This window comes from Engraulis encrasicolus, chromosome 22 (genome assembly GCF_034702125.1).
Source record: "Engraulis encrasicolus isolate BLACKSEA-1 chromosome 22, IST_EnEncr_1.0, whole genome shotgun sequence".
NCBI lineage: Eukaryota > Metazoa > Chordata > Actinopteri > Clupeiformes > Engraulidae > Engraulis > Engraulis encrasicolus.
In genome coordinates, this window is record NC_085878.1 from 2,151,910 (window position 1) to 2,174,527 (window position 22,618).

Genomic DNA, 22,618 nt, shown 5'->3' on the forward strand with positions numbered 1-22,618 from the left:
ACCAAAGGAGGACGCACGCTTCCAGGGGTGCACGCACACACAGGTACACATCACCAGCACGCAAATGAGCACACACTCAGAGAAACACAACAACGAGCACACATAAACAGATACTGTACAGAACGACACACACATGAACACACAGAGACACATTGACACGCACACACACACACACACACACACACACACACACACACACACACACACACAGACACACACACACACAGACACACACACACAAAGGCTTTTGAGAATAGGTGTGGACAGAAAATGGTGAGAATAGAGAGAGCATTGTGTGGTTTGTGCTTTTTTAAATAATGACTTGGCTGCCTTGAGAGGTGGGCTGGGGAAGTGTATGTTTTTTAACTGAAGCGAAAGATTCGCATAGAGTCAGGGCCGCTGACAGCTTTTGCCAGGCCCAGGTCAAAGGGGCCTATATAGGGCCCCCTCATCCAATACGTATAATGTAATGAAACACACAATTTTGGGCCCCCTCTCTCCCTGGGCCTGAGACAACTGACCCCTTTTTGTCCCCCTCTGTTGGCTTTCCTGCATACAGTGCAGTGTGGGACAAAGGAGAGGCAGCATAACCCTTTCACCAGGGTTGCCAGATGAGGCTGATGATTTCCAGTCTCAAAAAACGCTCAAAACCCGCCTGGAAGCACTAAATACCGCCCAATTCTATTGATTTCTATGGCCAAAAATTGGGAGTTTTTTTCTCCATTATCCATTTTTACCCGCAGACGGCCATCCTAAGCAGCGCAATTGGGCGGGAAACCGCCCAATCTGGCAACACTGCTTCTCACAGCACAGTCGGCACAGCCTCAGCCCAACACAGCCAGGTCTGGAGAGGGCTGTTGTTCTCTGGAAAGACTGTTTCGTTCGAGACACAATGCACACAAACACACGCCCACGCAACTCACAAAACACAAGCGAAATGAACTTTCTCTCCCTCTTGCAATCTATAAATCTCCCTCCTTCTCTCTCTCTCTCTCTCTCTCTGTCTCTCTCTCTCCCGTATCGCTCTCTCTCTACCTTTCTCTTTTTTGTCTCTCTCCGTCTCTCTCTCCGTTTTTCTCACAGATTGTCTCGCTCTCTCATGCGAACACAAACAACCACACACACAATTTAACTTGGGGATGAAAGACAGAGAATGCCCAAAAGAATAAGAAAGGGACTCGGCAGAGGGTAAAGGACTGGAGCGTTGCACACACACATACACACACACACGTACACACATATGCACACACACACACACACACACACACACACACACACACACACACACACACACACACACACACACACGCACAGACACACGCACACATGGACACACCCACACACATGCACACACACATGCACAGTCTCTCTTTCTCTCTCTCTCTCTCTCTCTCTCCCTCTCTCCCACACACACACACACACACACACACACACACACACACACACACACACACACACACACACACACACACACACACACACACACACACACACACACACACACACACACGCAACAATCACCCTATCCAGCAGGGATTTATCACGGGCGGACAAAGGGAAAGTGATGATGCCTATTTCACAAGGCTGCGTTTGTGGAGAGGAGAGGCCAAGTAATGGCCAAAGTATGACTGGGATGTTGACATCAGGATTTTCAACAGGCGCGTCTGACGAAAAGGGGAAAAACGATACGGCTGATCTTTGTGTTGTCGTGCTGATGGAAATATGCGGGTGATAATAGGCCATCCACCAACTGCTGCTTTGCTCGTATACGGAGTATACCAGTGATTCTCAAACTGTGGGTCAGGGCCCACTGGTCGGCCGCAAAGGTATTCCAAGTGGGCCCTGAAATTATTTTCTGAAAAAACTAAATAATGTTTGTTCCTGTGTTGCCACTGACTTAGGGCTGCACAATTAATCGGAAATAATTGAAAATCGTGATAAAATCGTGAAATCGAAGTTGTGATTTCAATCGTGATTTAATCGTGGCAATAGTGACCTACCTTTGAGAGCGTCCTTGAAGCCAGAACATACTGACAGGCTGGTGTTTCTGGACAGAAATCTGTCCACCTAGGTTTCATGCTATTGCCTTTACATATTTGTTACGATTCCTTTTATTTTGCTCATCCCGTATATAATTCATTCTTGGTTATATTTCATCTTGTTATACTTTTTTTTTTAATCTGCAAAAAATCAATAATCATGATTAATAATCATGATTACGATTTTGACCAAAATAATCGTGATTATGATTTTTTTCCATAATCGTGCAGCCCTACACTGACTATTCATTTCAGTTGCACTGTTCACTGGGTCAGCGGTGGGCCCCAAACATTTGTGAAAATTTCAAGTGGGCCCCAAGTTTGGAAAAGGTTGGGAACCCCTGGAGCATACTGTAGAGTGCCTTGTGATACATGTGTATTAGGTCTTTGTCTATGTCTTGTATCTATGTATCTATGTAAGCTGTCATACATCTTAATGTCCCTTGTGATTGATAAAAGTACTCTATTCTACTCTACTCTACTCTACTCTATTCTACTCTACTCTACTCTACTCTACTCTATTCTACTCTACTAATGGATGCCAACTAGCAGAGTTCGGCGGTAGAATGCCAGTAAAATTCCCTCCCGAAGCCTCATGCAGATACAGTCTGGTCCGTTAGCTCAGTATTGTACCGGGCCTCCCATGCCCAACTAGAGCGTGAACTGGAAGGTCACTGGTTCGAGCCCCGAGTGGCAAATTAGCGCAAGATGACCTCTGTAGCGCAAGATGACCTCTGTAGCGCAAGATGACCTCTGTTACAGATATGTATTGGGTCCATGGACCGCGGAAACGGCCGGGTCAGGGGGGCCGTGGCCCGGGTAACTTTTTGAAAAATAAAAGAATGAAGGCCTTCAAAAAAATAAATAAAGTCAAGTTATTTCCTTAACCAATATTAATATTTGACATGCGTGAATGTTGCAAAATCTGGAGATCTAAGCAAAAGCCAGCACTGAAAATCGCGCAGAAGAAGTAGGCTAGAGGTTGAGATGTGTGCAGTCAGCAGGACGGTCCATCCGTCTGTAGGATGGACCGTCCGTCGTCTTTTCAGTGCCATGTCCGGCGTAAGATTTAATGCTAAAATGCATTAAAATGCATGAAATTGCATCTAAGAAACGCAAATCACCCCCCCCCCTTGCGGCCCCCCCTCGTTCAAATACGTTCCGCGGTCTATGATTGGGTCCACCACGTACAGGCCAAGGCATTCAACAGGGGAGCTGCTGGGGAGAGGGTCCATGTTTCATGCACAATAACAAGCTGGCCTCGTTTGGGTTACCTGTCATAGCTCATGGCTGACAGGTTTATCGTGGCGTTTAACATGCTGTTATTCACGGCTATGACGGACATGGGATAGCCCTCTTCGGCTCGCCACTTTCCCGTGACAAGTCTCCTTCCCTGTCCACGTCTCTCTTGGCCTCGCTGTCTAGAGTATCTTTCTCTCTGTCTCTCTGTCTCTGTCTCTGTCTCTCTCTCTAAAGTATCTCTCTCTCTCTCTCTCTCTCTCTCTCTCTCTCTCTCTCTCTCTCTCTCTCCATCTCTCTCCCTCTCCATCTCTCTATCCCCATCTTTCTCCCTCTCCATCTCTCTCTCTCCATCTCTCTCCGAATGCCATTGGGGTGAAGTCTAAACAGGCGAGATGCGTATCGGTGGTGTGAGCGCCTCGCTACTCCAAATGGTGACTGGCAGCCGTCCAGCCACAGAAATCATTCCCACATTTCTACAGCAGACAACAACAGTCAGCGCAGGCGGGGAACAGAGGGGAGGTGGCCGAGTAGAGTCGAGTGAGTCGAGCACAAAAAAATACCTGTCCTGTTCCAAAAAGCCCCCCTGTCACCACCACCACCACCACTGCTGTTCGTTCTTGAAACAAATAAAACATTGTGTGCTTCGCAATTTCAAAACAGAGAGAAAGAAACGACGACGACAGTGCACGTGACCCACATGCAGCCATTCTCACTGACTGACTGACTGCAACTTTTGTTTTGGCCTGCCTGGCCCGGTGCTTTTGTTTTGGCCTGCCTGGCCCGGTGCTCCGCTGCTCCGCTGCTCTCTCTCTAGCATATCAAATATTCGAAACATAACTAGGTCAACCTCCTCCGTATAAATTATCCTCTTAAGTACTTTTGCAGCATTGTGAAGCTCCGTGAGCTCTCGAGATGGCTCATGGCTCATTTTCATATCTGGAGTACTACAGTAATTAATTACCCAGCATTCCTTTTTTTCATACTCGGTCGGTCCTGCACTGACGACGACGACAACAGTGGGGCCTGGGAAAGGGTCAGGAAAAGGCTCACACTTGAAAGTAATATCTGTTTAATGCTACCGAAATACTCTGCGCACTCCAGTGATCCTTCTCTTGCCTTTCTGCTTACACTAGGGAAGGGCTGCAGGCAGTTGGAAACTGGATGATGGCTGCCTTTGTAACAGCCTCCTCTGCCTCTCCTGCAGTGTCTGCAGATTGCTTTTTAATTTCAACACCGCCCTTAAATTTTTACCTTCCAAATTGGAATGTCAATGTGTGGATATATGCATATGGTATTTGTACTGTATGGTGTCTAAAGTTCATTGGAGAACGTCCTGTGAATGCAATGCCTTTGAAATTCCACCCAATACAAAAGTTGCAAAAAAAAATGAACCCTGCCGCCCAAAAAAAGAAGAATCGTGCCTTTCCAAAGTGTTCTGGAAAGCTGCTTCCATAAATACGCCAGCCACATACAGTATACTGCATATGCAGTCCTATATTTCACATACAAAACGTTCCAGCGTGTAAAGCCGTGGTAAAATAACAATGGGAGTGTAAATGATGGCGACGATAAAGCAAAAAAAGGCGGTGGGATGTCGGACAGCTCGTCTCAGCTCGCCTCTGCCTTTCTCTCTCTCTCTCTCAGGAGACCGAGTCACATGAGGAAGATAGGGAGTTCCTGTGCTGTGCTGTGCTGTGCTGTGCTGTGCGGAGGGAAACTGTAGTGTCATTCCAGTGTTCATCCAAGCTCTTTGTCCAAAGCACATCTGTGGGATACTCCCAATGTCTGCAGACATCTGGGAACAATCCGCACGGCAAACAGCTCAGTTCAGTTCAGCTCAGCACAGCTCTCAGCTCTGCACTGCTGCAGTCTCTCTCTTTCTCGCTCTCGCTCTCGCTCTCTCTCTCGCTCTTTCTCGCTGTCTCTCTCTCTCTGTCTCTGTCTTGTCTGTCTCTCTCGCTTTCTCTGTATTTCTCTCTCTCTCTCTGTCTCTCCCAGTCTGTCTCTGCATCTCTCTCTCTCTCTCTCTCTCTCTCTCTCTCTCTCTCTCTCTCTCTCTCTCTCTCTCTCTCTCTCTTTCTTTCTCTCTCTCTTTCTTTCTCTCTCTCTCTCTCTCTCGGAGAAAGGAAGCAGTCTCCATGCACAACCCAAGGAGAACAGCAGGCACTGCACTAGGCAGCAAGCGGTGAAATTATATCTTTTTACGACGTCTGAGGGAATGTCTTTATGATATTAGTGTAGTCTTGAGACACTGTTTATGCATACACCCACGCACGCTATATAAAAGTGCGTGACTCTTTCTGTTGTGCCCTGGGTAACCAGCGGGTCGGGGCTGGGTAACTAACCAGTCAGGAGGTCTTGGACTGAAACTGTGAGTCTTAACATTGGCTACAATGGAGTTCTTCTGTGTTTTCACCCAAACAATAGACTTTCGGTGTGAAGCAAGAGAGCAACACATTTGGAAGTGAGAGAGAGAGAGAAAGAGAGAGAGAGAGAGAGAGAGAGAGAGAGAGAGAGAAAGAGAGAGAGAGGGAGGGAGAGAGACACAATGAATTAGGTCACCTCTTTTCCTGGAGGGCTCCCAGTTTTAACGTGTTTATACCGAAATGCCTAACGTCTAACTTTTTTTTTTCTTTCCCCCTCCAGCTCCCGAGTTCCAATGTTAAGCCCAGCCCTCCCCTCTGGCTCGTGGATTAGCTTCACTGCAGCGCTGCGCTGCGCGACCATGCCAGGCCTTTTCCCTGCCTACGAACCGGTTGACCTAAGCTTCTCCTACACAGTGAACCTCAGAAGTGTTAATTCAAAACAATCAAGAGTCAATTTAACACTCCATGTGTTGACACTCCATGTTTAAGTGTTGGAAGTAACGCTGCTTGTGTACCGTGCTCCTCCTCAACCGCTTTTGTGTGTTTTGAGTGTGTGTGTGTGTGTGTGTGTGTGTGTGTGTGTGTGTGTGTGTGTGTGTGTGTGTGTGTGTGTGTGTGTGTGTGTGTGTGTGGTGTGTGTGTGTGTGTGTGTGTGTGTGTGTGGTGTGTGTGTGTGTGTGTGTGTGTGTGTGTGTGTGTGTGTGTGTGTGTGTGTGTGTGTGTGTGTGTGTGTGTGTGTGTGTGTGTGTGTGTGTGTGTGTGTGTGTGTGTGTGTATGGATATGAAAACTTGGGTGGAACTTTTGGGTTTCGAAGCACAGCTGTCAGTGGGATGAATAGTTGCTGCTTTGCTTTTTTGCAGGATGATTGCACTGTGCAACGCTTTCTTAATATCACACTGCTTTCTTCACAGCTTCATACAAAAGGGCGTGCATAACAGTGCAGCAGAGTGCAGACTGCAGCAGACTGCAGCCTTTCTGACAGTTTCGCGTGGATATTTTCAACCACATTCAGCCTTTAGTCAAGTCAAGATTCACAGCCGGTCACAGACTTACACTTAAATTATGTCTGCTTAATTTTTTCCCTCTGAAATGAACCAAACATATTTTTCATACTTCTGGTTAAGGATGCTTAGCGATGTCTGCATGTTTCTATATCCAGACTGGTCACTGTGACATTGACATGCAGTCAAAAATCTGATTATAAGCGCTGAAGAGAATAATTGTGCTGCACTACACGGCGTAGAGAAGAGTTATGGTTTATAGCATAAACATAAGCACATGGAGAATGTCACCAGCCAGCAGGAGAACAGGGCAACAGTACAAGGGAAGGCATCTCTTCTTAATTCAGACGGTTGCCAAGTGACCACAAACAGAGTGTTTATTTTGCAGCTGACTCATGACCCTACAACCCACATCATATTTTACGTCTGTGCTGACGAGATTTAATTAACCAGCGTTTAATGAAGTCAGTCTGCACTGCAGCACAGCAAATGGACACATGCCACTGGTAAAAGGCACAGGGTGGGGACGGGACATGCATTTGGAATATACTAACTACAACAATGGGCCAGGAAAACAATGTCCTCATCGGTACATGATGACATCGACATAACTATACAACCATAAACAACTGGAACATAGAACCTAACCACAGACAATCCAATGTATTAAAATTCCACATTTTATCGTCGGCGATGACATCGACGCAAGCATACACCCATAAACAACTTGAAACATACGACCTAACTAAACTCAGACAATCAAATGGATTAAATTCCACATTTTATCTACAATATGTTCTATTTCAAATAAGTTCTGGAATTTTGAAGATTTCATCCGAAATTTGTTTGCTGGGAAAATCAGACACAGAACAGAGCCTATAGTATCACTACCTCAGAACAACTAGCTGCTTTGATTTACAGTAAAGAGAAACCATTTCAATGCACGCATCTCCTTTGGTTTTTTTTACAACAAGGTCTGTTAGGAACCTGACTGGCCCTCGACTTGGCTTTGATACTGGCCACCTTGTTGGCAGTTCAGGCTTGTATATCTTCCCAGTCCAACAGATTCTTTTGTTTACATTCTGCTCATCGTGTGTTCCTCCTTCACGCTCCTAACCTGTAACAAGTCATTTCCTGTTTCGGGTCAGTGGGAGGCCCCTCAGAGATTAAACAAGTCACATTGGTCCTGTCCCCGCTCTAACACTTCCGCTTGATATTGACCTTGGCCATGCGTGCAGATCCAGGGGAGGAGCGGGGTAACGTGTCACCGCCTTCATGTCACAGAATCCATCCACATACGAGTCCAAAAAATATGAACTGAACTCACAAAAAAAGCGCTTTTGTGTCCCCAACTGCCCACCCCCACCCCACCCCCCCACCCCCCTAAGTGCTGACACCAGCTCTGCACTGCTGACCCTAGCACTCTGTTTCTGAGGTGCATGTGTATTATGAGGTCCCTCACCTGAACATGATGTCACTTCCTGTTGGCGATCTCACCTGTCTTTATCCTCACCTGACTCCTGGCATTACATTAGGTTACGTTGTGCTTTGTCTGCTTGTGTGAGTCACCTGCCCTTCGTTGTTTTTAACCAGTGACCCATCCTTTTTGCTTACTTCCCTTTCTATTTATGTTCCGCTCTTGTTATTTTCCTCTGCCAGTTTGTCTTGTTTGTGAACCTGTTTGTTTGACTGAGATTGGTTGTTATGAGCTTTTCCCGGTATTTCGACCATCAGCTTTATTTGTTTTAGCTTTGGGTGCTTTGTTTCGTTGCCTGGATCTTTTTTCCGTTAACATATTTTCTAGCATGGGCCGTTGTTAGTAAACTTAATTTCTGCCTAGACAGCGTCATACATAGTTGGGGTCTACATGCATAGTTGTGCCTTGTTTCCCTAAAAAAATGCATCACTATGTGATGATTACGTAGTATGCATCACCATTAAGACTATGCACCGATTCTGACACTACAACTACTGTCATCCGCAACAGTGTGGCTTTGTGGCTACTACTGAAAACAAAAACTCTTACAAACGAAAAAAAAAGATTAACCTTTGTTGAAACACTGGAAAAAGAGTCCCATGGAAATTTGCATGGACATCTTTGTCTTGAATGTGCAGCACCTTTAAAACTTGGACAATAGCATATTGTGATATTAGAATTCATGAATCTTTACAACGAAAGAAAATAGGTATCCTTTTTTTGGAAACAGAGCGCAATTCTTTATTTAGGCTTTTTTTTGTCTCTGTGCTTTTAGAAAAAAAACCAAGCAAAGAAAAAACAGCTTGGCAGCGAGGCTGAGGCAAAGAATAGTCCTCTCTTTCACACAACCCTCTCCAGCAGCGAACATCCAGCACATCTGCATTAAATAGAGCCAGCGAAGCAGATGAGAGCAAATGGACAATATATTCCAAAACGCAGCCTTTCAAAAGCCCCAAAAAAGAGGGGAAGACGGACGGGAGGGAAGGAAGGAGGGGATGAGATGAGGAAGGGAGGGGAGGGGAGGGAATAAAAAAAATCAAGCTACACAAATGACTGTGTGCCGCACACACACAAACACAAAATAAAGACCCAATCTGTGGTCGCGATATCAGAAGGGTGGCCAACCAAACATTTCCTTGACAGAAACCAAAGGCTTTATACCGCCACCGCCGCCACCATCTGCATGAAGGCTATTGGCTCCGAGTCCTCTCCAACTGGCTCCAAGAAGAAACAGCCCCTCAACGGGCCAACGCCACACCACACAAGGCTCCCAGACCCAGACAGACTTTCACAACAGCAGACCCAACAAGTGTGCAACTTTGATATTTTCTTTCTTTCTCTCTTTGTCTTTCTTACTCTCTCTTTCTCTCTATCTCTCCCTCTCTCTCTCTCTCCCTCTCTCTCTCTCTCTCTCACTCATTACACTGAGTGATATGGAATCAAACGCACAATAAGCAGCCACACAATCAGACCTGAGAAGTACTGTACCATTTCTGATATTGTCTTTGGCTCTGTTCAACAAGGCGTCGCCATTAGACGCTGGGTCCAATATTCTTCCTTCCCCATTTCCTCCGCCTCGTGCTTTATTGCAGCACTGTTTGTAAATCTGAAACATATTTTCATCCATCCCACCCCCCTCCCAACAGGTACCGTAGAAGACCCAGAGCCGATGCCAGGCAAGCCTATTTCTGTTGAGTAGTACACAGTCAACTAAACTATCCCATTGAAAGCATGATTGTAGCCATGCTTTGTGTTCTGTATAAACCAACATCGTAAAGGGAAAGTGCATGTCTCTGGAATATGACAGTGTTATGGATGGCACCACACTGGGAGGCCAAATGTTACTGAGGTTACAGTACGCCCGGACTCAATGAGCCTCGACGATGCCAAGATTTAATACCTTAGCTGTGGTGTCATACAAACATCACTGATTCATACAAAGCACCACTCTCAGGAACGCTCTTCCCCATCTGCGGGAAACACGTCACCTCTCATCTGACGGGCTCATATATAATAAATCTATAGCGAATAACTGCAGAGCTGTCAGGCTCGCTGGCCCAGGACGAGAACATACTCCAGACGACCGTGCGGATCGACGGCGTCCATCGATCAACGTGCCCAGCAACATCAGGGCTGACAAAGACAAGACTTTCTCCTTGCTGAATTCTTAACAGTTAGGGCAATAACCGCCGAGGCAAACTGAATGGAAGCCAATGAGAGCTCTCTTTCCTTCTCTCTCTCTCTCTCTCTCTCTCTCTCTCTCTCTCTCTCTCTCTCTCTCTCTCTCTCTCTCGCCAAACCACCTGGTTTGACATCATTGCATTTGCAGAAGAACACAGAGGGCCCCAGCTAAACAGGCCCATACTGAGAGAGACTGCCCACCGTGCCTCTATCACAGGACATGAAAATGGGGGAAATGGAGCTGTCATGAGACATGGGACAAACAGCCAATGCTTGTGTCTAAGTCTTACCTCTTTCACACTGGGCTCCTGTGAAACCGTACGTGCAGACGCAGCGATTGGGAGCAACACACCGGCCACCATTAAGGCATCCACTCTCACAGACAGCTGAAAAGAAGAAGAAAAACAAAACACATGACAACGTGTAGACTTGCACCATTTCTAGTTCCCACCTAAATAAAATAAAAATAAAATTTCGAAAGCAAAGGCTGTTATCGGTTTCGATCCTTATCGCCCGGATGAGAAACATTTTAATTGGCAATCACTTCAACAATAAACCAGCAGTTTACAGTACAAGAGCTGAAAGTCTGCTTTCACAGGATATATTCCCTTTTCACAGGGAAAGCTAATATAATATTGTAAGTGGACTCAGCCACAATTAGGCAGTATGTCGATATTAGGCTTTCTTACGCTACAGTGTATATAGGCTACAATTGATTAAACTAAAAGGAGACACCCTCACTGGGTTAGGGTGGCCATGCCACTTCAATCAAAGCTTTTGATTTTTTTGGTAAATAAAAGTGCATTGGAATTTTCTCATCCACAGAGCAACTCTAACAAATGACCAGAGTTGTATAAAGTAGAAGTTGAAGTACTCTTACAGATGAATATTACATTGTTGAAAAGCATGTAATATCATACCAGTAGTGTTGTAATTACTGCACATCTGCAAGAGTACTTCTACTTGTACTTCACACAACTCTGCAAATGACTTTTGAGTCCAGGAAGCGCTCTTCCTCCATTCAATTCAGTTTTCAATTCACATTCAATTGATGGCATTCGGTACAACAGAGGACATTATATTGTCGTGATAGAGATGAATCCTTACGTTGGCCGCAGTGAGCTCCGTTGTAGCCTTTCTGACAATGGCAGCTTTCCTCCACACAGGTGCCTCCATTCATGCAGCGGATGTTGCAATGCTGAGCTGTATGTGGAGGCAAACAGGCCGTGAGAAAATGCAAACTACACGTTTTGAAAAACATGCAGATTTCTTCTGCTTTCCTTGCTTACACTAATCTGTTTTTGGGAGCGTTTTTTTTTTTCTCCTTAGAAATCTCAATTTAAAACTCCGGTTTTATACAGGCAGTGAGAAAATGCAAACTACACGTTTTGAAAAACATGCAGATTTCTTCTGCTTTCCTTGCTTACACTAATCTGTTTTTGGGAGCGTTTTTTTGGGGTTTTTTCCGAAATCTCAACTTAAAACTCTGGTTTTAAAAACATCCACTTTAGAGAGCTAAAAAAAATTGGACAAAGTGGGGGGAAAGGAATTGTAGAAAGAATTGTAGAATTGTGACAAGATGCGGAATTGAAAAATCTGTTGTCTGCTGTTGAGTTTGTGTTTTCAATCTTGTTCATACTGATTCCTGGGGTGAATTTCTCAAAACCAAAGTTGCTTACTACATTAGCTACTTTGTTGTTTTCAATGCATTTTCCCATTGGCAACTACCGAAGTTGCTAACAGGCTAGCAACTTCTCTTTTCAGAAACTCACCCCTGGCTTGAAAATCATGATGCCGTCTACCTACTTATATTGTGGAATTTGTCTCCTGCTGGGGCCTACAGCAACGTATGGACTAGGGCCCCATACAATCTTAATCCAGCCCTGTTTAAGGCATTCCATTTATTTTTATGATTATATTGTAGTATGAATGTTAACCTTTCTTCCACCCTGCCCTCCACCCCAATTCATTTTTGGCCATTAACTAAATATGATATGGGTGAGCCCGTTATACATGACTGCTGACATCCCAAGTTTACTGGTGATCCAACACCTCTGTTTTCACAACCATCCTGTCAGGGTTTTAACATTTGAGCATTTAGCTTATTATTGCATTATAAATGTTTTATAAGACAGTTTGAAGACACCTGAGGGTTGGAATCACAAAGACTAAGATCCACACAGACTGAGGTTCAACAATGCATACGGCGAGCAAAAACATATGACAACAGTGTGCAGAACTGCTGTGTTGCCAGCCAACTCCTAGACATGTTGCCTATGGCTCGCTTCCAAGAAACACACCCAGTGCCGACAGAGAAGTTGACAGTAGGGCTGTTTAAAACTATTGATTATTTTCTCTATCTGTTTCTTGAAAAAAAAAATCCAAGTACTTAAGTCATCAAATAAAAAAAGTACTTTCCCTGTGTCCGTGAATGGCGGTGGGCAGTGTGGGACGCGATCATTTTTTGTTATCAAATTATTCAACTTACTTGAGTAACCAGCTAAGCCCAATTTCAGAGCATTACAACAACATCATGCAAATAGTGTGACTGAGTCCTGTTAGATATTTTCTGTGGTGCAACTCCCCTAAATGATGCATGTCGTCTGTCTCCAGCCCCGTTTCCATGAGCCACTTCCAGGCAACCGAGTTGAGTTGCAATGTTTTCACATACAAACACATAAAGCATTTGTACACAGGGGAACGGATATAACATCATGCGCAAGGTGGGGCGGGAACCCGACAAAAAAAATAATGATTTCAATTACAATGATCTCTGCCAAAGCGCACAAATAATGAAAAAAACACACACATCCCAACCGAACAAGAGGAAACATTAACATGATGCTTATCCCTCTGCTTCAAGGGAAGCCATTGTTTCGTTTTTTTCCATTTCAATGTAATGGGCTTGCAATCTGCTTGCCAGCACGTTATGGTCTCATGTCAGTCTAATAGCCGCGGCCGGCGGTTACATTAATCGCACTAACACAATTGTTGCAATTGTGATAAAACCTTGTGACAACAGCACAGTGACGAAAAACAGAGGTCACAGTCTGGAGAAGGAAATTTGTACCAGCCAACAGCCCAAATGCTGGTGCAAATACAAAAGTGTCTGCTTGACTGTCAGATGTAAAATAATGTGTCACTGTCGAGTGGTTGGTGGATTTTTACTATGTATCCATCAGTGGGTGGTTAAGGTTTATTTATTTGGTAAACAAACAAAGTTGATCTGGAAAGGGGGGAGGCTTAGGTTGAGTCATTTGTGTCTGCTTTCTGTTCCAAAACCAGGCCACAGTAGTACAGTAACTTCTGTGAGGACTTTTACTTCAAAAGGTGTTGTATGAGATTATTACACAGCAAACACGGACGTTTCATTTTATTCCCTCCAGCAGGGGCGGGTCTAGCCATTTTAGGGCCCTAGGCAAAATATAACCATGGGTCCCTCAAAAGTCATTCTTTAAACATGTCTCCCATGGGTATGGAATGAGCAAGGATGCTATTTTAGTGCTTTGTCTCGTGCATATCTTCGATTACTTTGCATAAGTGACAAATTAAGATCAGGTCTACGTACTTTTTTGTGTGCGTATTGCAGCTGGTGCGACAGTTGAAGGTCACATTTGACTGGGGCCCTAGGCAATTGCCTACAGTAGGTTAGCCTGATGTGAAAGTTCGCCTCTGCCCTCCAGCTTACCTGACTTGGAGCCACAGGAGGGAGAGATCTGGCCGGTGGGGCAGGTGCACATGTTGGGTCGGGAGCAGAAGCCATCACCGCAGGAACTCCTACAGATGGCTGTGGAGGACAGGAGAGTGGTCAGGTCAAGAGCAATGCAAGTACTTTCTGAGCTCCCGAAAAATCGAGAACTCCTCCCACTTTGTCGGGAAGCAAACAACCATTAGCAAACCAAGGGAGGCGGGTCAACCATGCCGTTTGGGAAATGTTAATTGTTATAATCTTGGTCAGACCAAGTCTCAAAAAGATTTGAAAGTCGATGATAATCAGGCTAGGACAGGGCAAAGATCAAAATAAAAGGGAGCCTCAGAGTGAGACACAACAAAAAAACTCATCCCAGACTAAACAGACAGCGATAGTTGTTTATCACACACAGTGGCTTGACTACAGTGTTGGGCTGTACAAAGCTACAGGGGGTTTGCATGTTGGGAATGGGACTCCTAGTCGCGCCACACATGGTACAGTGTAAGGGCCAGTTATGGGCAAAACTAGGGCTACAGCAGAGATTCTTTAAGTATATACAGATATGCCAATGTAATAGGTTGCTATAGGCACCTAACGTGACCAGGTTCCGGTCTGCCTAAAGGGGCGTGTCATAATGCTCCTAGCATTGAATAGAACAGTCCTTAGGTCTGCCTAGGTCTGCCTAAAGGGGGATTTCCCCACCCTCCCCCTTGCAATAATAGAACCCAGAAACAATGGGCCAATGGAACCTCTCTCTCTCTACTCTCTCTGGTAACAATGGGCCAATGGAACCTCTCTCTCTCTACTCTCTCTGGTAACAATGGGCCAATGGAACCTCTCTCTCTCTACTCTGTCTGGTTACAGCATGGCCTGATATGACCCCCCCATAACACTTCTCTTCATTCGCATTCATGGTCTGAATATTCTTTGACTTGACCTGACTGTAGCAGGGGCGTAGGCAGAAATGATAAAACAGGTGGGCCCAGAAAAAATCGGACGGGCCCAACCCGAAAGCGAATAGGTAGATATTATAATATCACGCTCAAAAATGATACTTTGAAATTGAAATCATAGAAATCACAGAAGATGAACCAGACTTTTGACAAAATGATTAATTATCGCTCAGTGCTATGCCATTAATTTTAGTTCAATGAGGCAACAGATGACTGTCAAGTGTGAATGGGGCGGGCTTGGATGTCAAGTGGGCGGGCCCAGGCCCACCTAGGCCCACGCCTGGCTACGCCTATGGACTGTAGGGGCAGGAGTATTGCACTCAGGTGCTGTTCATACATACCCGGGTATTTTGATATACGAAGACCTTCCCCTTCGCTTGTGCCTTTCGTTCACAAACAAACAAAGGTTTTCCCTCTATAAACGAAGCTCCAAAAAAACTCCGGCAAAAGTGGAGATTTTTTTTAAAAATCTCCGGTTAGCGTTTGTATATAAACAGAGATAAACGGAGACTTGAATGGCACTCTACTTACGGCGCACAGGCTTAACGTATTTATGACAGCATATTTATGCGTTTGCCTTTTGATGTGAACGAAAATATTTCGCTTAGCGTAGAGAAGAAAAATGTTTGTTTATCAAAATACCCAGGTATGTATAAACAGCACCTCAGCTCTGGTTTGAAATGATTGGACAGCTCTCACCCAATCGTTCGCTTATTGGCCGGCCGCCTGGAGGAGGCTTAAACCCTCCCCAGAGAACCATCGAATACGACTGAAGAGAAGAGAATGAAGAGGAGTATGGGGGGGGGGGGTTAGAGTATGTCAGGGCTATGACCAGCTATGCTATAGGGCAGTGTTTCCCGACCTTTTTTATCCTGCGTACCCCCAAAGCAATTTTGTCATATGATGAGTACCCCTCTCGCTCATGCTCTACATCTGTTCCCCTATCCCAATGTGACTACATGCCATATATTTGTTGCTATTACATTTTCCCAAATACCCCCTGAGGTGTGCTCGCGTACCCCTTGTGGTACACGTACCCCTGGTTGGGAAACACTGCATAGGGCATGCCATCGTCACACAGTACAGGCAGAGAGAGTAGAGAGAGAGGGGTTCCATTGGCCCACTGTTTCCGGGTTCTATTATGGGGGGGGGATCCCCCTTTAGGCAGACCTAGGCAGACCTAAGGACTGTTCTATTCAATGCTAGGAGCATTATGACACGCCCCTTCAGGCAGACCGGAACCTGGTCACGTTAGGTGCCCATAGAAACCTATTATGTTGGCATATCTCTAGATACTTAAAGAATCTCTGGTACAGGGGTCCATGTGGCATAGTGAAGGGGCTGAGCTGGGTTTGGGTTTGGGTGAGGCTAGGCTAGGCTAGGGCAAGGCCGTGGGGGCTATGCCAAGGCAATAGCAAGGCTGGGCCATGTGCTACAGTGCCAACTATGCTTATGGGGCACTGAATGAAAGGAAAGGAAATCAGACGACCGCACAGCATTTCGGCTGCCTGCCCTGAGGCCCCCTGGAGACTGACTGACTAACGCTGGCACAGTGATCCAGAATTCGGATCAATCAGAGAGAGAGAGAGAGAGAGAGAGAGAGAGAGAGAGAGAGAGAGAGAGAGAGGGAGAGAGAGAGAGAGAGAGAGAGAGAGAGAGAGAGAGAAGAGAGAGAGAGAGAGAGAGAGAGAGAGAGGAGAGGAGAGGGAGAGAGAGAGAGAGAGAGAGAGAGAGGGAGAGAGAGAGGGAGAGAGAGAGGCAGAGAGAGAGAGAGAGAGAGAGAGAGAGAGAGAGAGAGAGAGAGAGAGAGACAGAGACAGAGAGACAGAGAGACAGAGCGTCAGGCAGGCAGGCAGGCCGGTTGGACCCCCACTTCCTTGGTTTCAACTGCTAAACAATATCACGGTCCTTTTCTCCCCGAGGAGGGCAAACGGCCAGACTGCAATCACAGAACACAGGCCTGATCAACAGCAGCCTTCCTGAGTCGAGTCGAGTCGAGTCGAGTCCCCTCACGTGTGGTGTGGGGAGGAGAGGGGGGAAAAAAAAGCCAAGCGGCTTTCTATTTGTTCAGTGGAGGACGAAAAACAACATTGTGCGTGTGGAGTGAGAGTGTAAGTGGAGGGTGAGGCTGAGGCTGAGTGGGTCGGTGCCACGCTCGGCTCGGCAGCACGGTGCCCATACTTCAGGCTGGCTTACTGCACTGGGGTGAGTTTCTCAAAAGAGAAGTTGTTAGCCTGTTAGCAACTTTGGTAGTTGCTAATGGGAAAATGCATTGAAAACAGCAAAGTAGCTACTGTAGTTAGCAACTTTGGTTTTGAGAAATTCACCCCTGCACTGCACTACCACATACAGTACTATACGTAGCTGGCTGATTTGGTCCCATAACTCTGTCTATGACCTTGCTCAGAGGGGCAGAGGGGGGAAATGCATGTCCACATATATAGGCTACACAAACACAGACACTGCAGACAGACACACACGATGCATAGAACACACACATACACACACTGAAAAGACACGATGCACGACACACGATGCATAGAACACACACATACACACACTGAAAAGTGCCTAACACACACATGTGCAGCGCACACATACACACACACACACACTGCAAAGTGTGCACGCAAGCATGCACGCACGCGCACACACACAGACACACACACACAGACACAGACACACACACACACACACACACACACAAATCTTGATCCCATTCCTATGTCCAAAACAAGCAAGCAAGTATGTTTTATTGTGTTTACATGACCACGTAGGCCTACTATGTGTGCACACATGCACATGACCTATGTAATGTATAGGCTTCATATGTTCCCATACGCATACTAGAGTGCATAGGTTTAACATATAAATGATATAGGTGCATATTGCATTGCTTTATTTAGAGGATAATTGCACAGCCACTTCCTCTTGGCAGTTTTAACATTATTGAAATCGATGCACTTGGCTGGACATGTCATACGCTGCTGCGGTTGTTTACTGTTTGGGAGGAGATAGATAATGCAGATGAGCGGTGACACTTACGGACAATGCACTGGTTCCCTCCACTCAGCGTCTTCCACCCCGGACAGCAGTACGAGTTGAAACGCGATCCGCACACATTTGGCCTAGGTCAGAGCATAAACAATTGCAATGGGACTTCGCACGAAGCACTTCTTCGCTGAATGTAAAAGGCATGCTACAGTTTTTTTTTTAAAAAAAAAAGCGCAAGCCAGTGACATCTGTCTAAAGAAACAAAAACCATATGGAACCTGTTGGCTTTGCTTTTACATTCAGCGCAACATGTTCGTGTAATGACTTATTACAACAGTCATCTTCAAGTACCATTTCAAGTTCAAGTTTCAGACAGGCCATGAGGAAACAGCGCAACCTATTGGTCATGTTCTAATCCAGGGAGAAAGGAGAATATCATCGAGCTGACACAAAATTCTGAATATTTAGACACATTGACCTACAACAAGGTTGACGTTGACTATGTAATGGTAAGACCTGAAATTAAAAGAAGTGGCCAACAATACATGTAAAAACGACATCAATTGTGTGGTAAAGTTGCTGCAACCTCTTATTGCGCAGCCAGATAGACTTTTGTCAGACATTTGTTTCAAAAGTAAAACATTTATGTAGATATATCTTGCAGGATATGGCAGAAGGAAAGAAAGCGGAGTGAATGGCATCTGCATCACAATGCTTTGCCAGTGCTCTGCGCAGCATTCCAACAGGAACGGATGTCCAATGGACTCCTTTGTTTAAAGAATAACTTATTTTTGCAGCAAAGGAGGAATGCTGCTGCCTGCCAGTATTTAATTACCGACCTCTGCTCTCCTCTCCTCTCCTCCTGCCTTCCCATCAGCACTGCTCATTGCTTGGCAAATTGGGAACAGAAAAGCCTGGGATGGATCGAATGCTTTACTGATGACCGTTGCGTTAAAGTAGGCTAAATCCACTTTGTTTGCGCAATTCCCTTGCTGTGAAAAAACATAGGCTATATGAAAAAATAAAAGATAGCCATACGGTTCTCATAACTCGAGCATTGTCACGAGTGATGTTCAGAATCTGGATATTGTGATAGGCTATAGGATTACGATGTGCGCCATAGTTACCAATAATGTATATTGCAAACTGCTTCGTCAGGGTTATTTATGAGCCTGACGAGGCAGGTGGAGGTATGTTGGGGGGGTGTCAGTGCACGTAAAAATAAAAAACAAAGTTTCCTACCCCCGTAGAACATCTTGACCCCCGCCTCGCCGCTTCGACCTGTTGGCTCTGGGCTCGCCTGATTTACCAGCCTTGGTCATTGAGGTGCCAACCACCTCCTCGGCATCGATGGTTGCCGACAAGACCGCTGCAAGTCCCAGGGTAACCTTCAGCAGCCAACCCTGCCACATCCTGCACCTTTCTTTATGTGCCTGCAAATTTCAAAATGCGCGTCTCCTCTTCTGAAAATCTTATACCACGGTGTAGAATCCCTTTCTTCACTCTGTGCAGAGCCTGTTCATATGATCATAAGGCTCGTCCAAATCTGGAAGAAAAAAAGAAAACCATAACTGTTCACAGGAAATGCATTTGGGGTTATAGTCAGATGATGAAACTACAGTAACCTAGCGTCAGTTGAACAGTAAGAAGATAGGCTGCCTCAAAGTTCTTAACTGTAAAACTGGTTAACAAAACTTCATCAAAAATGCATGCCTGTAAGTTCTTAAAAAGCACCAAATTCGAATGCTGTGTTACGCACAACTCCTGCTGCACCGTACCTTTTCTCCGAATGGAGATTGGTTCTTTGCGATCAAAACCAACAAGATGCGCGATTGTTTTCAAACACTGCGATGAATAAAAGTTTTCATGGGACACCTAAGTCCCAAAAGCAGGAGACGTGCTCGCTCAAGCGCAATGTAAATCACACCATTGTGCGGCTTCCCGATAAATCTGAGGCATCTGTGCGATAGGAGTTTAGATGAGATGAAAATCACGTCAGTTTGGGCATTTAGCGAGATAAGGCGAAGTAATCCTCTAGCAGGCTCCTTCTCATCTCATCGTCTCGGCTGAACTTGCTCCCCTTCTCTGCTCTCTCATCCACAGCTCCACTTTCCGACGAAACTTTCTCTCCTGTTCTCGCGATAGACTAATTCCTGCTCAAATTAAGTGCGGTGGGTTAACTTACAAAAAAAAACGAGACACAGAAGGAGAGGGAGAGAGAGGGAGAGAGAAAATGGTTGAGAGAAAGCGGGAGGGGTGGAGGTGGTGGGTTCTTCTGTGTTTACTTCCCTGTACAAATTGTTGTGATTTTGCTTTTGCGTTTAGCCTAGGTTTGGGCTGAAATTCAAAGGTGTCATTTTCTTGGGCCTTTATTAAGACAAGAATGGCATAACAACACACAGTCATCATGCATGGAAAATCATATTCCATGCCTTGTTATATGCACTTCATTTCAGTATCATGTTACATTTGGTGGGTGACATACTCACATGCATGCAAAGACACACACACACACACACACACACACACACACACACACACACACACACTCTCTCTCTCTCTCTCTCTCTCTCTCTCCCCCACTCCTCTCTCTCTCTCTCTCTCTCTCTCTCTCTCTCTCTCTCTCTCTCTCTCTCTCTCTCTCTCTCTCCCTCTCTCTCCCACACACACACACATTCTCTCTCTCTCTCTCTCTCTCTCTCTCTCTCTCCCACGCACGCACGCGCACACACACACACACACGGAGCGGCATGGGCAAATGTGCATGCATGGCTGGAGCTGTACCCCTTTAAGAGAGCAGTACTGCGTGCTATGTGGGATGTCCAGTCCAGGCTTGTGACTTTTTCAGCTCATAGTTTGGGCAGAGCATCATCCCCCTGTCCCCGTCCCAAGGCACGTTTTGCTTGTCTGCTTTGTGTCTGGCAGTCTATCATAGACCCTTGAGTCATGTAATGAATCCGCAGAGTGGCCATATGAAACAATGCACAATAGACTCCCCTTAGCCTCTCCTGAAACCCAACATTGGACTTGGACGGTTCCGTGTGAGAGAATTTATTGGCCGGAGTCGATCCAACTGCTCCTCTAGAACGTAACCAGTGCGGTACAGCAGTTCTCCCTCCCCCCAAAAAGACAAAAAAAGTGTCTCAACATGTGAAGCATGATCATCTCAGAGAAATAAACGTCAACACTTGTCTTTAAGTGCAGCAACTAACACAAAGGTATTTGGGGACATCATTTCCAACCTGTCGATACTCTGAAGTGACTTATAAAGCATGTTTTAAATAGCTTACACCACATTCGTCTTAGCTATTACCTGCCATATGCTGTTGGATTTGTACTTCTCCAGATGTTTGGGGTCTTGTGCGTGTGTTGCTTTGCATTAAAAAGGAAATCTCGTGGCTGGAATTTCTATGATGATGTACTGTGCAGCGTCTTTGTGCATATTTTTCAGACAATTTATCAAAACAAAATACAAAAGCACACATATTTCATACCAATATCCCATGTCAGGTCACCCCACATAATTCTGTCCCATTTATTTAAACTCACAATTAATTTAGTCTCCTGAATGTCCCATGGGTATGAAAAATCATGATCACATATGAGTACTTGTTATTTATGGTGACAGGACAAATTCTTTAAAAATGTTTACCTTTCCTTATGCTGTAATTTACAGCCACATATTTCTTGGCGATTAATTGTACAGACACTGCATAAGACGAGGAAAAAAGGCTCAATTTTCTATGAAATATCGACAGCGTCACCGTGGCCCAGACATGACGCCTGAGTGACTGTAATGCAGACCACTTGGCCCAGTTCTGGACTGGCGTCGAAAAACAGCACAGGCACTTTTGGCAGAGAGCAGTCCTTCACACAGCCCCCAGCTTTTCTATGATTTTATTTTTTATGATTAGCTCAGTCCCTTATAAAGTTATTATATTTCCTTTTTTGATTAAAAAGAAAAGCAAAAACAAAACAAAAAATAACAGCATCGACCCCTGAGGACTGTCGGCCCACCGGGAAAATGCCCTGTATGCCAGATTACCAGTCCAGTCCTGACTTGGCCTACACCACAGTTCTCTCTTTTTAACAAATACAAAAAGTGTGTGTGTCTGTGTCTGTCTGTCTGTCTTTGCATGAAATATTTCTTGAAAGGTCTAATGAGGGTCTGTTTTAGAGGGAATATTAGGGAATTTCAGTGAGAGAGAGAGAGAGAGAGAGAGAGAGAGAGAGAGAGAGAGACAGAGACAGAGAGAGAGACAGACAGAGGGTGGGAGAATGTGGAGTAGAACTCAACTCTCTAACATGGAAATGATTTGTTTTGCGAGCCACACCCGGCCCTTGTTGGAATAAGGACTGAAACAAGTGAGCCGACTTCTTCCATACAGCCAGCCCCTTCAGTGTGGAGATCTGGTAGGAAGCCAAACGCTGTCTCTCTCTCTCTCTCTCTCTCTCTCTCTCTCTCTCTCTCTCTCTCTCTCTCTCTCTCTCTCTCTCTCTCTCTCTCTCTCTCTCTCTCTCTCTCTCTCTCTCTCTCTCTCGCACACAAACACAGTCACACACACTCAACCTCTCTCTCCTTTCTTCCATCTTTCTGTTTCTCACTTACTTTCCCTCCCTCCTTTTTTTGCCTCACACTCTCTTTCACACAGACACCCCCCCCCCCCTTCTCC

General features: G+C 45.4%; 1 protein-coding gene across 1 annotated transcript in view; it reads right to left on the bottom strand.

Moving 5' to 3' along the window:
* Positions 1–20,101, bottom strand: part of fbn1 (fibrillin 1) — a 189,769-nt gene extending 169,668 nt beyond the window's left edge. Inside the window, exons 1-6 of the mRNA XM_063188336.1 lie at positions 19,724–20,101; positions 19,188–19,491; positions 17,997–18,079; positions 13,996–14,094; positions 11,415–11,510; positions 10,598–10,693 (exon numbers count right to left, since the gene is read on the bottom strand). Coding sequence (XP_063044406.1) covers positions 10,598–10,693; positions 11,415–11,510; positions 13,996–14,094; positions 17,997–18,079; positions 19,188–19,357 — 544 coding nt within the window. The 5' untranslated portion in view covers positions 19,358–19,491; positions 19,724–20,101. The remainder of the gene's footprint in view (positions 1–10,597; positions 10,694–11,414; positions 11,511–13,995; positions 14,095–17,996; positions 18,080–19,187; positions 19,492–19,723) is intronic.
* Positions 20,102–22,618: the final 2,517 nt, after the last annotated feature.